A 15,320-nucleotide genomic window follows, 5' to 3' on the forward strand; every position below is an offset into this window, starting at 1 on the left:
GTGTAACTGTACTGCCAAGAAGGTTACCTTGTTTGGATACATGCACAGGGCACAGTGTTGATGACGTCAGCAACTGTGACTCGGTCTGAGGACCATAAAGAGTGAGATTGTCATTTTAAAAAGATAATAAGGCAGCAGTAAAAACAAAAACAAAGCATTTGTTATTTTAAAGCCTACTGTGTAAACAAGAATGGTACCACGTGACTTTTATATCACAGGGCTGTGGCCACGGGGTCCATTAATGAATGACGTCATCATAACAGTCAACCACTATATATGTTGACTATACAGCACCACCCCGCGACCCTAAAAGAAACAAGCGGTAGGAAATGGATGGCTATGTCACCAAAAAAACAAAACAATGCTAGCTGGGGTTAGCATTAAGCACTCGAACGCCGGTCAACGCACTACAACACGAACAAAACGTAACAAAAAAGCGAAAAAAGACATTAGTCTGCTTGAACTTTTAACAAACGCGGTAATGTTGACGGAAAATCTGAAAAAAATCGACATACCAAGAATGACTGAGTTTCATAAGAGTGTTTCCGTCAAGTTGCGTGAACGCCGTCGACAAGCGTCACTCAGACCGGAAGTGGAAAAACGATGCCTTCAAAATACAACACAGAAATGTTTTTTACTGGTCAATCCAGTTTTGACAAAAACGTACCGTGAAATGTCACAGAATAATTTATCCGCCATGAATTGTTGCGAAATGATCATATCTGTTTTGAGTCAATTTTGTTTCACCGTTCACCGTACACCTTGGAATATGTTTTATCACACCGGAACAAGATTGAATATTGGCACTTGACGCAAACACTACACGCTTTTTAGTCTATATAGCTTGACACATGTCCGTCACCAAAACGCAAATATCTTGTTTGAAGACGAATTTAAAAATGTAAATATGTAATAAGACAACTACACTGGCCAGAAAGAAACAATAGTTTCAATAACAAAATGGTACGGTCACGTGTCTATGTCAACCAATAGCATCGCTTTCATTCATAGGGAAATCGTCAACGTGTTAGGACTGTCGCAAAATCTCAGCCTGTCAAAAGGATCCAACGGCGCAAAAAATATTATCTGCTAATGTTTTTATTTCTTTTTTTACTAAATAGTTTCCACCAACTAGGAATCTGGGAAGTTTTTTGTAAATCGTATTTACTTCCTCTTCCTTTCCTGGTTTATGTTTGTTTAACTCTCTGTTGAGGAACGCTTACTGCCCTTTTGCGGAAGAGAAAGCAAGATACAGGTGAGTCTCCATACAGGTGACATACAGGTGAGCAGTATTCCTGTCATTCAAGACCATTTATAATACGAACCCCGTTTCCATACGAGTTGGGAAATTGTGTTAGATGTACACATAAACGGAATACAATGATTTGCAAATCCTTTTCAACCCATATTCAGTTGAATGCACTACAAAGACAAAATATATGATGTTCAAACTCATAAACTTTATTTTATTTTGCAAATAGTAATTAAATTAAAATTTCATGGCTGCAACACTTGCCAAAGTAGTTGGGAAAGTCCATGTTCACCACTGTGTTACATCACCATTAACAACACTCAATAAACGTTTGGGAACTGAGGAAACTAATTGTTGAAGCTTTGAAAGTGGAATTCTTTCCCATTCTTGTTTTATGTAGAGCTTCAGTTGTTAAACAGTCTGGGGTCTCCGCTGTCGTATTTTACGCTTCATAATGCGCCAACATTTTCGATGGAAGACAGGTCTGGACTGCAGGCAGGCCAGGAAAGTACATGCACTCTTTTTTCACAAAGCCACACTATTGTCTAGCTGAAATAAGCAGGGGCGTCAATAATAACGTTGCTTGGATGACAATATATGTTGCTCCAAAACCTGTATGGACTTTTCGGCATTAATGGTGCCTTCACAGATGTGTAAGTTACCCATGCCTTGGGCACTAATACACCCCCATACCATCACAGATGCTGGCTTTTGAACTTTGGGCCTATAACAATCCGACTGGTTATTTTCCTCTTCATTCTGGAGGACACCACGTCCACAGTTTCCAAATATATTTTGAAATGTGGACTCGTCAGACCACAGAACATCTTTCCACGTTGCATCAGTCCATCTTAGGTGAGCTCGGGCAGCGTTTCAGGATATTGTTGATAAATAAGTTTGGTTTTGCATAGTAGAGTTTTAACTTGCACTTACAGATGTAGCGACCAACTGTAGTTACTGACAGTGGTTTTATGAAGTGTTCCTGAGCCCATGTGGTGATATCCTTTACACACGGATGTCGGTTTTTGATGCAGTACCGCCTGAGGGATCAAAAGTCCGTAATATCATCGCTTACGTGCAGTGATTTCTCCAGATTCTCTGAACTTTTTGATGATTTTACGGACCGTAAATGGTAAAATCCCTATATTCCTTGCAATAGCTCGTTGAGAAATGTTGTTCTAAAACTGTTTGACAATTTGCTTACAAATTGGTGACCCTCACCCAATCCTTGTTTGTGAATTACTTAGCATTTCATGGAAGCTGCTTTTATACCTAATCATGGCACCCACCTGTTCCCAATTAGCTTGCACACCTGTTGGATGTTCCATATAAGTGTTTGATGAGCATTCCTAAACTTTATCAGTATTTATTGCCACCTTTCCCAACTTCTTTGTCACGTGTTGCTGGCATCAAATTCTAAAGTTAATGATTATTTGCAAAAAAAAAAATATTTATCAGTTTGAACATCAAATATGTTGTGTTTGTAGCATATTCAACTGAATATGGGTTGAAAAGGATTTGCAAATCTTTGTATTGCGTTTATATTTACATCTAACACAATTTCCCAACTCATATGGAAACGGGGTTTGTACATTATATATATACTTGCAGTGTGTATATTGCACATATTACATATTGTTATGAAGGTGTCTGTTTTTACAATATATATATATATATATATATATATATATATATATGTATATATCTATATATATATACACACACACGTGCAGTGTGTATATTGTACATACTACATATTGTAATGAAAGTGTGTGTTTAAAAAAAATAATAAAATAAAAAAAAATATATATATATATATATATATATACACACACACACACACTTGCACAGTGTGTATATTGTACATATTACATATTGTTATGAAGGTGTCCATTACTACATTATATATATATACTTGCAGTGTGTATATAAACATAACATGGTCACTACTGCCTACTTTGTCTTGTTATATTCTTATTTTACTGTTATATTTTTATTTCCATTGTTGCTTTTTATTTTTTATTCTTATTGTAATATTTCTCTATTTTGTTTCCATTTAAACCCCCATTATTTACTTTTTACTTTTATTTCAATTGATCTCAACTCTGTACACTGCTGCTGGAATTTTAATTTTCCTGAAGGAACTCTCCTGAAGGAATCAATAAAGTACTATCTATCTATCTATCTATCTAAAACATTGATGGAGGGTTTTGAAGTTGTTTTAGAGACTTTGAAGGCTACAAGAGTGACTACCATTAGGCGGACAATCCAAGCGTTTTTTTATCATCTTTAAAATCCTAATAAAAATAATTTCATAATGATTGTGAACGATAGGCAACATTAAAAAAAGTAAGTTTGTCTATAATAAGCAAACGGTTCTGTGTTGTAGTACTGATGAGCAGTAGCTGATGGACCCTGAGGTGTCTCTGCTGCTGCACTGTGGACCCTGGCGAGGTCTGCAGCAGTCCCAGGTGCAGGTGGAGATCTCTGAAAGGTAGGATGATCCAGCATGAAGACATGTTTCTACGTGTGAGGTGCCGGAATGTCAACTTGCAGGTTCAACCGTCAGTCGGACGCAGCTCTGGAACGTCACATCGAGGAGGTGTGGACGGCGCGGGTGTCCAAGGAGCCCTGGCTTTTCAACGGCGCCAAATTCAGGTTGCACTCTTTCCACCTGGCACCACCTCCCGGTCTGCCGTCTGCTGCGGAGTCCTCAGGTCGCACTGCGTCCTGCCAAGACTCAACAGGGGGTGAGAGGAGCTTTGGCGCGCCAGCACGGGTGCTGACTCTGCGAGTCGGACTCACGTCCTACAAGGACTATCTGGGGACCAACTGGTCCTGGCGGGTGGAGGAGCTGTGTAGACGCGGCGAGGCGGACTTCAGCAGCCGCCAAGCCCTGTTGGCCCAGCCTCTAGGCGTGGGCGCCGTTATGTGCACCAGCGACGGGCAGGTGGTGCTGATCAGGCGCAGCCAGAAGGTAGCGGAGGCGGGCGGGAAGCTGGACATTCCTGGTGGTCACCCAGAACCAAAGGTAAGGTCTTGTGATACAAACCCTGTTTCCATATGAGTTGGGAAATTGTGTTAGATGTAAATATAAACGGAATACAATGATTTGCAAATTATTTTCAACCCATATTCACTTGAATGCACTACAAAGACAAGATATTTGATGTTCAAGCTTATAAACTTAATTTTTTTTTGCAAATAATAATTTACTTAGAATTTCATGGCTGCAACACGTGCCAAAGTAGTTGGGAAAGGGCATGTTCACCACTGTGTTACATCACCTTTTCTTTTAACAACACTCAATAAACGTTTGGGAACTGACGAAACTAACTGTTGAAGCTTTGAAAGTGGAATTCTTTCCTATTCTTGTTTTATGTAGAGATTCAGTCGTTCAACAGTCCGGGGTCTCAGCTGTCGTATTTTACGCTTCATAATGCGCCACACATTTTCCATGGGAGACAGGTCTGGACTGCGGGCGGGCCAGGAAAGTACACACACTCTTTTTTTTACGAAGCCACGCTGTTGTAACACTTCCTGAATGTGGCTTGGCATTGTCTTGCTGAAATAAGCAGGGGCGTCCATTAAAAAGACGGTGCTTAGATGGCAGCATATGTTGTTCCAAAACCTGTATGAACCTTTCAGCATTAATGGTGCTTTCACAGATGTGTAAGTTACCCATGCGTTGGGCACTAATGCACCCCCATACCATCACAGATGCTGACTTTTGAACTTTGTGTCGATAACAGTCTGGATGGTTTGCTTCCCCTTTGGTCCGGATGACACGATGTCGAATATTTCAATAAACAATTTGAAATGTGGACTCGTCAGACCACAGAACACTTTTCCACTTTGCATCAGTCCATCTTAGATGATCTCGAGCCCAGAGAAGCCGGCGGCGTTTCTGGATGTTGTTGATAAATGGCTTTCGCTTTGCATAGTAGAGCTTTAACTTGCACTTACAGATGTAGCGACCAACTGTATTTAGTGACAGTGGTTTTCCGAAGTGTTCCTGAGCCCACGTGGTGATATCCTTTAGAGATTGATGTCGGTTTTTGATACAGTGCCGTCTGAGGGATGGAAGGTCACGGTCATTCAATGTTGGTTTCCGGCCATGCCGCTTACGTGGAGTGATTTCTCCAGATTCTCTGAACCTTTTGATGATATTATGGACCGTAGATGTTGAAATCCTTAAATTTCTTGCGATTGCACTTTGAGAAACGTTGTTCTTAAACTGTTTGACTATTTGCTCACACAGTTGTGCACAAAGGGGTGTACCTCACCCAATCCTTTCTTGTGAAAAACTGAGAATTTTTTGGGAAGCTGTTTTTATACCCAATCATGGCACCCACCTGTTCCCAATTAGCCCGCACACCTGTGGGATGTTCCAAATAAGTGTTTGATGAGCATTACTCAAATTGATCAGTATTTATTGCCACTTTTCCCAACTTCTTTGTCACGTGTTGCTGGCATCAAATTCTAAAGTTAATGATTATTTGCAAAAAACTAAAATGTTTATCAGTTTGAACATCAAATATGTTGTCTTTGTAGCATATTCAATTGAATATGGGTTGAAAAGGATTTGCAAATCATTGTATTCCGTTTATATTTACATCTAACACAATTTCCCAACTCAAATGGAAACGGGGTTTGTAGTTTTTGGTGCGTCGGTGTTGCCTCACCTGCTCACCCTCAGGCGGTGTGCCAGAGTCTGGGTGAGGAGAACATCAACATGACCCTGCTGGAGAAGAGTCCGGAAGCGGTCGTCTCCGAACTTTTTTCATCCGTGTGTGCCGAGATCAGAGACGAGGTGGGTCCTCGTCAAACTGCGGAGGTTCATCGCGCTCTCCTGCAGATTGTAGGGATCTCCTCACGTCTTTTGACTAAATAGACACTTTTTTATCTCCAGGTGAACGTTCCTCTGAGTTCCCTTGGAGAGCCTGTGCTCATGGGCGTGGCCCGCAACCACAGCAGCGCTGGGAGACCCAGTATAGAGTTCCACGTCAGGTTTGTCTCCTTTCCACGCTTATAGAGCAGGGGTCACCAACAAGGACCAGATGACTCACCCGCTGGCCTGTTCTAAAAATAGCTCAAATAGCAGCACTTACCAGTAAGCTGCCTCTATTTTTTAAATTGTATTTATTTACTAGCAAGCTGGTCTCGCTTTGCTCAAAATTTTCTATTCTAAGAGAGACAAAACTCAAATAGAATTTGAAAATCCAAGAAAATGTTTTAAAGACTTGGTCTTCACTTGTTTGAATAAATTAATTCATTGTTTTACTTTGCTTCTTATAACTTTCAGAAAGACAATTTTAGAGAAAAAAATACAACCTTGAAAATAATTTTTAAACACATATACCTTTTTACCTTTTAAATTCCTTCCTCTTCTTTCCTGACAATTTAAATCAAAGTTGAAGTAAATTAATTTTTTTATTGTAAAGAATAATAAATACATTTTAATTTCATTCTTCATTTTAGCTTCTGTCCTTTGGACGAAGAATATTTGTGAAATATTTCTTCAAAGTTCCATCCATCCATCCATTTTCTACCGCTTATTCCCTTTCGGGGTCACGGGGGGCGCTGGCGCCTATCTCAGCTACAATCGGGCGGAAGGCAGGGTACACCCTGGACAAGTCGCCACCTCATCGCAGGGCCAACACAGATAGACAGACAACATTCACACTCACATTCACACACTAGGGCCAATTTAGTGTTGCCAATCAACCTATCCCCAGGTGCATGTCTTTGGAAGTGGGAGGAAGCCGGAGTACCCGGAGGGGACCCACGCATTCACGGGGAGAACATGCAAACTCCACACAGAAAGATCCCGAGCCTGGATTTGAACCCAGGACTGCAGGAACTTCGTATTGTGAGGCAGACGCACTAACCCCTCTGCCACCGTGAAGCCATTCTGGCAAATCTAGAAAATCTGTAGAATCAAATTTTAATCTTATTTCAAAGTATTTTGAATTTCTTTTAAAATTTTTGTAGTGGAAAATCTAAAATACATAATGTTTTGTCTTTGTTAGAAATATAGCTTGGTCCAATTTGTTATATATTCTAACAAAGTGCAGATTGGATTTTAACCTATTTAAAACATGTCATCAAAATTGTAAAATTAATCTTAATCAGGAAAAATTACTAATGATGTTCAAGAAATTCTTTTTTTAATTTTTTCAAAAAGATTCGAATGAGCTAGTTTTTCTCTTCATTTTTTTCGGTTAAATATTGAATTTTAAAGAGTCGAAATTGAAGATAAACTATGTTTCAAAATTTCATTTTCATTTTTTTCCGAGTTTTCTCCTCTTTTAAACCGTTCAATTAAGTGTTTTTTTCATCATTTATTCACAACAAAAAATTTTAAAAGGAAAAAAAATCTACGACGGAATGATAGACTGAAATACCCATTTTTTAAATATATTTATTAAAGGTAAATTGAGCAAATTGGTTATTTCTGGCAATTTATTTAAGTGTGTATAAAACTGGTAGCCCTTCGCATTAATCAGTACCCAAGAAGTAGCTCTTGGTTTCAAAAAAGGTTGGTGACCCCTGTCCTAGAGGATGGGATATTGGGAAAGTTGTAAGTTCCCATCTTGGAAGTTCAAGCATAAAAGGTTTTGATCCAAAGGCAGCAAAAAACATGGCTGACGACATCACATGTTTAGTATTCATCTATATCACATGACCAATTATAACAAGACAATAATTTTTTCCACCTAAAATAAGGTAACCAGAGGGACAAGGGGTAGAAAATGGATTGCTGGATGATAAATGCTGACATATTGAGCAGGGTTCCCCAACCTTTTTAATGAAAGGCATGGTTTAATACAGGGGTCTCAAACTCAACTAACCTGGGGGCCACTGGATGCCGAGTCTGGGCCGCAAGGAAAGGTTACTTAAAAAATATATTTTTAAATGTCTTTAATATTATTTTCAACACAAAATAAAATCAAAATATAAATGAACAAAATGCGAATTAAGTAAATAAATCAGTCATAGGTAATAACAATAATAATTCGATTTCTCCAGTCAGTAACAATGCATACACATAATGACTGTGATGTTATGAGCTAGTGCAGTGGTTCTCAACATTTTACCAGTGATGTACCTCTTGTGAAAAATGTTTTAATTCCAGTACCCCCTAATCAGAGCAAAGCATTTTTGGTTGGAAAAAAAGAGATAAAGAAGTAAAATACAGCACTATGTCATCAGTTTCTGATTTATTAAATTGTATAACAGTGCAAAATATTGCTCATTTGTAGTGGTCTTTCTTGAACTATTTGGGAAAAAATATATATTAAAATAACTAAAAACTTATTGGAAAATAAACAAGTGGTTCAATTATAAATAAAGAGTTCCATACATAGAAGTAATCAACTTAAAGTGCCCTCTTTGGGGATTGTAATAGAAATCCATCTGGATTCATGGACTTCATTCTAAATATTTCTTCACAAAAAAAGAAATCTTTGCCATCAATATTTATGGAACATGTCCACAAAAAAATCTAGCTGTCAACACTGAATATTGCATTGTTGCATTTCTTTTCACAGTTTATGAACTTACATTCATATTTTGTTGAAATAATATTCAATAAATATATTTATAAAGGATTTTTGAATTGTTGCTATTTTTAGAATATTAAAAAAATATTTCACGTACCCCTTGGCATACCTTCAAGTACCCCCAGGGGTACGCGTACCCATTTGAGAACCACTGAGCTAGGGAATATAAGAACTCCACTACCCAGCATGCAACAGTAGTGACGACCATGTGCGGTAGCCCCAGTAAAGGTTGTAAGTCGCCATGTCGGCAGCTAGAATGTGGTTACAGTTGTGATCAAAATTATTCAATCTCCACACAATTTTGCTGTTTTAGAAAGTTGGACATTTATTCCGCATTTTGTTTATAGTCATATCAAATAAAGATGCATTAAAAATTGAATTACAACATTATATTTTGTAACATACCAGTGTCATTTCTCTTAATATCTCATTGACAAGATTTTTCAACCCCTTGAAGATCATAACTCTTAAGAACAGAATTTAAATAACGTATTTTCAATCAGGTGTTGAAAACACCTGTAGATGTGATTAGAACCATAACGAGCAACAATTAAACTGGTTGAAAAAGACTGTGAGGCTCAGCTTCTTGTAGATGGTCAATGGTGTATTTGCAACATGGTGAAGTCCAGGGAGTGGTCAAAGAAGTCAAGAAAGAAGGTAATTTCTCTTCATAAGAAAGGATATGGATATAAGAAAATAGCAAAGACATTACACATTCCAAGAGACACACTTGGGAGAATAATTTGCAAGTTTAAAGCTAAAGGCACAGTGGAAACACTACCTGGGTGTGGTAGAAAGAGGATGCTGTGTGTGTACAGTGGTGAAAACCCCCCGCGTAACAGCTGACGAACTACAACGGGACATTGCAGAGGGGGGAACGCAGGTTTCATCCTAGACAATAAGGTGCGCACTACGAGATGAAGGCCTCCATGCCAGAACTCCCAGGCACACCCCACTTCTGACTACCAGGCACAAGGAAAAATAGATTCCAGTATGCCAAAAATCATCTGGACAAACCCCAAAGGTTTTGGGAAACTGTTCTATGGAGTGATGAGACGGAACTGGAACTCTTTGGGCCTATGAATCAACATTATGTCTGGAGGAGAAAAAATGAAGCTTACAAAGAGAAGAACACCTTGCCTACTGTTAAGCATGGTGGGGGGTCAATCATGCTCTGGGGCTGTTTCTCTGCCTCAGGTACTGGGAATCTCCAGCGCGTTCAAGGCATTATGAATTCTATTTCCTAGTAGGATATATTAGCTGCAAATGTCATGAAGTCAGTGACGAAGCTGAGGCTTGGGAGACGTTGGAGCTTCCAACAGGACAACGATCCCTAGCATACCTCCAAATCAACATCAGAGTGCTTGCAGAAGAAGGGCTGGAAGACTCTGGAGTGGCCTTCACAGTCGCCAGACCTAAATCCTCTAGAAAAGCTGTGGTGGGACTTGAAGAAGGCAGTTGCAGCACGCAAGCCCAAGAATATGAATGAACTGGAGGCCTTTGCCCAAGAGGAATGGGCTAAAATACCTGTAGATGGTTGCAAGAAGCTTATGTATCACCTTTGAAGGATGTCATTACTGCCAAAGGGTGTTCTACTAAGTACTAAAGATGCATGGAACTAGGGGGTTGAATCATTTTGTCAATGAGATATTAAGAAAAATGTCAGTTTTTGGTATTTTGTAAAATACAGTGTTACAATTTAAGTTGCATTTGTCTATTTGACACATCTTTATTTGATATGACTACAAGCAAAATACGGGATAAATGTCCAACTTGCTAAAACACCAAAACTTGTGTGGGGGTTAGAGATGCGCGGTTTGCGGTCTCATCCGCGGAGTCCGGTTGACACGACAAAAAAATGGATTTTAATTAGATTCGGGCGGGTGGCGGTTGGACCATCCGGAAATATTTGATATACATGGTTCTGGGATCGGTATCCTTTGCCATTCAAAGAGCCATTTAAGACCCGTGTCATAAAGCGAAGAAGACAATAAGAAACGCCATTATTCTCTTGAATGACTGCCGGCAGTCACCCAGATAATAAGAGTTAGGGCGTGCTATGAAGCCATTGTTTTTGTCGCCTTCTACAACATGTACGATCTGCTTGTCAGTCCAGTAACATGTGTGTGGCTTATGCAGACACACGCACACGACTGCAAGGCATACTGGGTGACACAGAGTACACTAATGGTTGTGATATAAACAATTTTAACACTCTTAGTAATATGCGCCACGCTGTGAAGCCACACCGATTAAGAACGACGAACACATTTCGGGAGAACATCCTCACAGTAACACAACATAAACGCAACACGACAAATACCCAGAATCCTTTGTATTCATGACACTTCCTGACTATTTTATACACCCCGCCGTGCGTCGGTAAGGTGGGCGGGGTTGGGGGCGCGGGGGTGTAAAATATATTCAGGAGTTGTCACGGATACAAAGGATTCTGGGTATGTGTTGCGTTTAGGTTGTGTTACTGTGAGGATGTTCTCCCGAAATGTGTTTGTCAATCTTGTATTGTGTGGCTTCACAGCGTGGCGCATATTAGTAAGTGTTAAAGTTGTTTATATCACAACCATCAGTGTACTCTGTGTCACTCAGTATGCCTTTCAATCTCGTACGTGTGATTGCGGAAGCCGCACACAACATGTTGCCGGACCAACAATGGGTTCGTACTTGTTGTTGAAGGTGTCCAAGGCAATGGCTTCACTGCACGCCCATATTCTTGTCATCAGAATGAACGCTATTGGATAGTCGTGAGAACGTTAGCGGCTCCAATTGTCTTCATTACTCTTTGAAACAGGTTTAAATAGTTCTGTAAGTGGTAAAGGTGGCCGACCTCTGATGTATTTCAGCGGGCGGGTACGGTTCTGATAAAATGTTGGTTCGGGTGGCCGGTGGGTGGATGACGACTTTGGTGATGCGGTTGCGGATGATATAATTGCCTATCCGCGCATCTCTAGTGGGGGTTGAATAATTTTGATCACAACTGTATAAGCACGCTATGGCGTTTACAGTTACGGTAGCACAATTAGCCCCGAACGGGCTAACATCACGACTATTGTGTTACTCGTCCGATTTGCCCAGGGACTCTCTGTCGGAGTCTCAGCGATGAGGTCCAGTGCACCACAGTTGTGTATTGTCGCTCCGTCCTTCGGCGGCATGCTTCAGAAACTACCGGACCGCTCGTCTCCGCAACCCGGACTGTTAAAGCGGCGCCGTGGTAGAGAGCGAGAGATCACACATATGACAGCGAGAGTTCGAGAGCTCGAGAGAGAGAGCGAGCAGGCGTGCGAGCGAGGGTAGAAGAGTGTGTGCAGGTCTAGTGGAAAAGTGGCAAAACGTTCCTCTGCTTGCATCACGCAAGTGAAGTCAATGTTCCGCCCTCCAGAGCCACATACCACACCGTGATTGGTTGATTCCTTCAGCTCCGCACACAACGCCGTCAAGCGCCATTCAGAAAAAACTTGCGGGCCGCATCGACATTAAACTTTCATATTGAGGTGGGGGCCGCAGAATAACCTCTCGCGGGCCACAATTGGCTGCGTGTTTGAGACCCTTGCTATACAGCAGTGGTGTCAAACTCAAACGCAGAGCGGGCCAACATTTAAAACCGAACAAAGCGGCGGGCCAAGGTTGAACAAATTAACTTTTTAATAGGGACCCAAAAAAGTTTTGCATTGAATATTGAACAAGCAAGGCTTATATAACTTTATAATGACATGCAAACTCGAGTTTCAAATAATAATAATTAAAACAATTTCAATGGCGTATCAAATAAAAATCGAATGCCTCTTTTCTATTTGCCGCCTTCTCGGGTAAATATCAAAATAAACTTTTTTCACAGGCTGAAAAGAAATTTGAAAATAAAATAACAATAATGAATGAATCAAGCATTCAAGTCTTGAAGTAGCAAGAGAAAGTGCACAAATAAAACGTTAATTATTGCTCAGTTTGCTTAGCTGGTTTGCTTTAATACTAAATATGGAAAAAGCAACACTTATATAAGTTAACAGTGCACAATCTTAATAGTGGTGGTAGCGGAGGGTGTATATTGTAGCGTCCCGGAAGAGTTAATGCTGCAAGGGGTTCTGGGTATTTTGTTTATGTTGTGTTACGGTGTGGATGTTCTCCCGAATTTGTCATTCTTGTGTGGTGTGGGTCCACAGTGTGGCGCATATTTGTAACAGTGATAAAGGGGAACATTATCACAATTTCAAAAGGGTTAAAAACAATAAAAATCAGTTCCCAGTGGCTTGTATTTTTTGAAGTTTTTATCAAAATTTTACCGGTCCCGGAATATGCCTAAATAAAGCTTTAAAGTGCCTTATTTTCGCTATCTTCGAAACCATTATCCATTTCCCTGTGACGTCACACAGGGCTGCCAATACAAACAACATGGCGGTTACCACAGCAAGATATAGCGACATTAGCTCGGATTCAGACTCGGATTTCAGCGGCTTAAGCGATTCAACAGATTACGCATGTATTGAAACGGATGGTCGGAGTATGGAGGCAGATAGCGAAAACGAAATTGAATAAGAAATTGAAGCTATTGAGCGAATAGCTATTGACGCTACTCAGCCATAGCGTGGGTGTACCTAATGAAGTGGCCCATAGCATGGCTGCCTTATTAGCATCGCCGGTAAAATGTGCGGACCAAACGATCAGGACTTTCGCATCTTGTGACACTGGAGTAACTTAAATCCGTCCATTGGTAAGTGTTTGCTTCGCATTACATGTGGGTATCTAGTTTCAAATGTACATACAGCTAGCGTAAATAGCATGTTAGCATCGATTAGCGTAGCATGTTAGCATCGATTAGTTGGCAGTCATGCCGTGACCAAATATGTCTGATTAGCACATAAGTCAACAACATCAACAAAACTCACCATTGTGATTTTGTTGACTTAATCGTTGCAAATGCATCTGCAGGTTATCCATACATCTCTGTGCCATGTCTGTCTTAGCATCGCCGGTAAAATGTGCAGACACTCTGGCACATTCAATGGGGGTCTGGCGGAAGATTTCTTGCCAGTGGTGCTACTTGAATCCCTCCCTGTTAGTGTTGTTACACCCTCCAACAACACACCGACGAGGCATGATGTCTCTAAGTTTCCAAAAAATAGTCGAAAAAACGGAAAATAACAGGAGCTGAGACCCGGTGTTTGTAATGTGAAAATGAATATGGCGGGTGTGTTACCTCGGTGACGTCACGTTCTGACGTCATCGCTAAAAGACCGATAAACAGAAAGGCGTTTAATTCGCCAAAATTCACCCATTTAGAGTTCGGAAATCGGTTAAAAAAATACATGGTCTTTTTTCTGCAACATCAAGGTATATATTGACGCTTGCATAGGTTTGGTGATAATGTTCCCCTTTAAAGTTGTTTATACGGCCAACCTTAGTGTGACCTGTATGGTTGTTGACCAAGTATGCGTTTTATTCACTCATGTGAGTGTTTAAAACCCGCATATATTATGTGATTAGGCCAGCACGCTGTTTGTATGGGGTAAAAGCGGACGTGACGACAGGTTGTAGAGAACGCTTTAAGGCAGGGCCTTTAAGGCACGCCCCCAATATTGTACACCGGGTGGAAATCGGTTGAAATTCGGGAGAATGGTTTCCTCGGGAGATACTTCGGGAGTCTCCCGGGAAAATCGGGAGGGTTGGCAAGTATGAGTATTAGCGGTGAATGCGGCTGTACAATACCGGCGGGCCAGCATTAATGTTAATTTGATATTGCCTCAAGGGCCAAATTAATTTACATGGCGGGCCAGAGTTTGACACCCATGCTATACAGTATTGTACTTATGACACGACATCATGCATTGTCCTTCCAACATTTAGTCAAGCAGCTATTGCAAGGGATTTAAGGATTTCATCAGATTCTCTATTCTAGAGAATGTGGAGATATCACTGCAGGTAAGCCAGGATATTACGCACCTTGGGTCCCTCTTTCGAAAAACAAGGACGGGGCGAGGGTCACCACTGCTTTTCTACATGTTCCGAGTCCTTGACCTGTTTTAGACCATAAAAAACTACAGAAATCTCCCCCCTTTTTAATGATGTCCCTGTCGTCAGCCATGTTTTTGGTCTATGTTGGACTCTATGAGGCCAAGTGGGATATTTCCGAATACCCCTGAATGCAGCAATAACAGCCTTGAAAAAAATTGATAAATATACCTTCCTGGTATTTACTCACGTACCTCAACGTGTGCCTCAGTTGTGCGCTGTCATCTGCCGAAGTCAAAGAGTTGTACTGGAAAGGCGGCGCGGAGGCCAATGAGTCCACAGACATCGTCTTCCTCAGCACGGCGGTGAGACACAGCCGCCTAAATGTTTGTTGTTTCTGTTTACGTTTGGCAAATAAGCAGTGGGGGACATTCCAACAGGAGGTGTTGGGCCTGGACAGCAGCAGCCCGCTGTGGTCGGAGCTGTGTCCCTCCGCCAAAGGAGCCGTGCTGCTCTACCAGACCGTGACGCCCCACGCGTAA

At 40.9% G+C, this 15,320-nt stretch overlaps 2 protein-coding genes across 6 annotated transcripts in view; one reads left to right on the forward strand and one right to left on the reverse strand.

Annotated features, from left to right (window-relative positions):
- The window catches only part of dnajc4 (DnaJ (Hsp40) homolog, subfamily C, member 4), a 42,529-nt gene extending 27,324 nt beyond the window's left edge, over nt 1-15,205 (reverse strand). For 2 of the 5 annotated variants that reach the window (XM_061900215.1, XM_061900214.1), the window contains exons 1-2: nt 3,645-3,800; nt 28-85 (exon numbers count right to left, since the gene is read on the reverse strand). In XM_061900215.1, coding sequence (XP_061756199.1) covers nt 28-85; nt 3,645-3,771 — 185 coding nt within the window. In that variant the 5' untranslated portion in view covers nt 3,772-3,800. The other 3 variants (XM_061900217.1, XM_061900216.1, XM_061900218.1) reach the window with 3 other exon arrangements.
- nudt22 (nudix (nucleoside diphosphate linked moiety X)-type motif 22) lies at nt 3,795-15,320 on the forward strand. The gene is made up of 5 exons (XM_061899657.1): nt 3,795-4,283; nt 5,952-6,113; nt 6,165-6,262; nt 15,050-15,143; nt 15,219-15,320. Exons 1-5 carry the CDS (start codon nt 3,795-3,797, stop codon nt 15,318-15,320), a joined length of 945 nt encoding a protein of 314 aa, XP_061755641.1.

The sequence above is a fragment of the Nerophis ophidion genome, linkage group LG05 (assembly GCF_033978795.1).
Source record: "Nerophis ophidion isolate RoL-2023_Sa linkage group LG05, RoL_Noph_v1.0, whole genome shotgun sequence".
Lineage (NCBI taxonomy): Eukaryota > Metazoa > Chordata > Actinopteri > Syngnathiformes > Syngnathidae > Nerophis > Nerophis ophidion.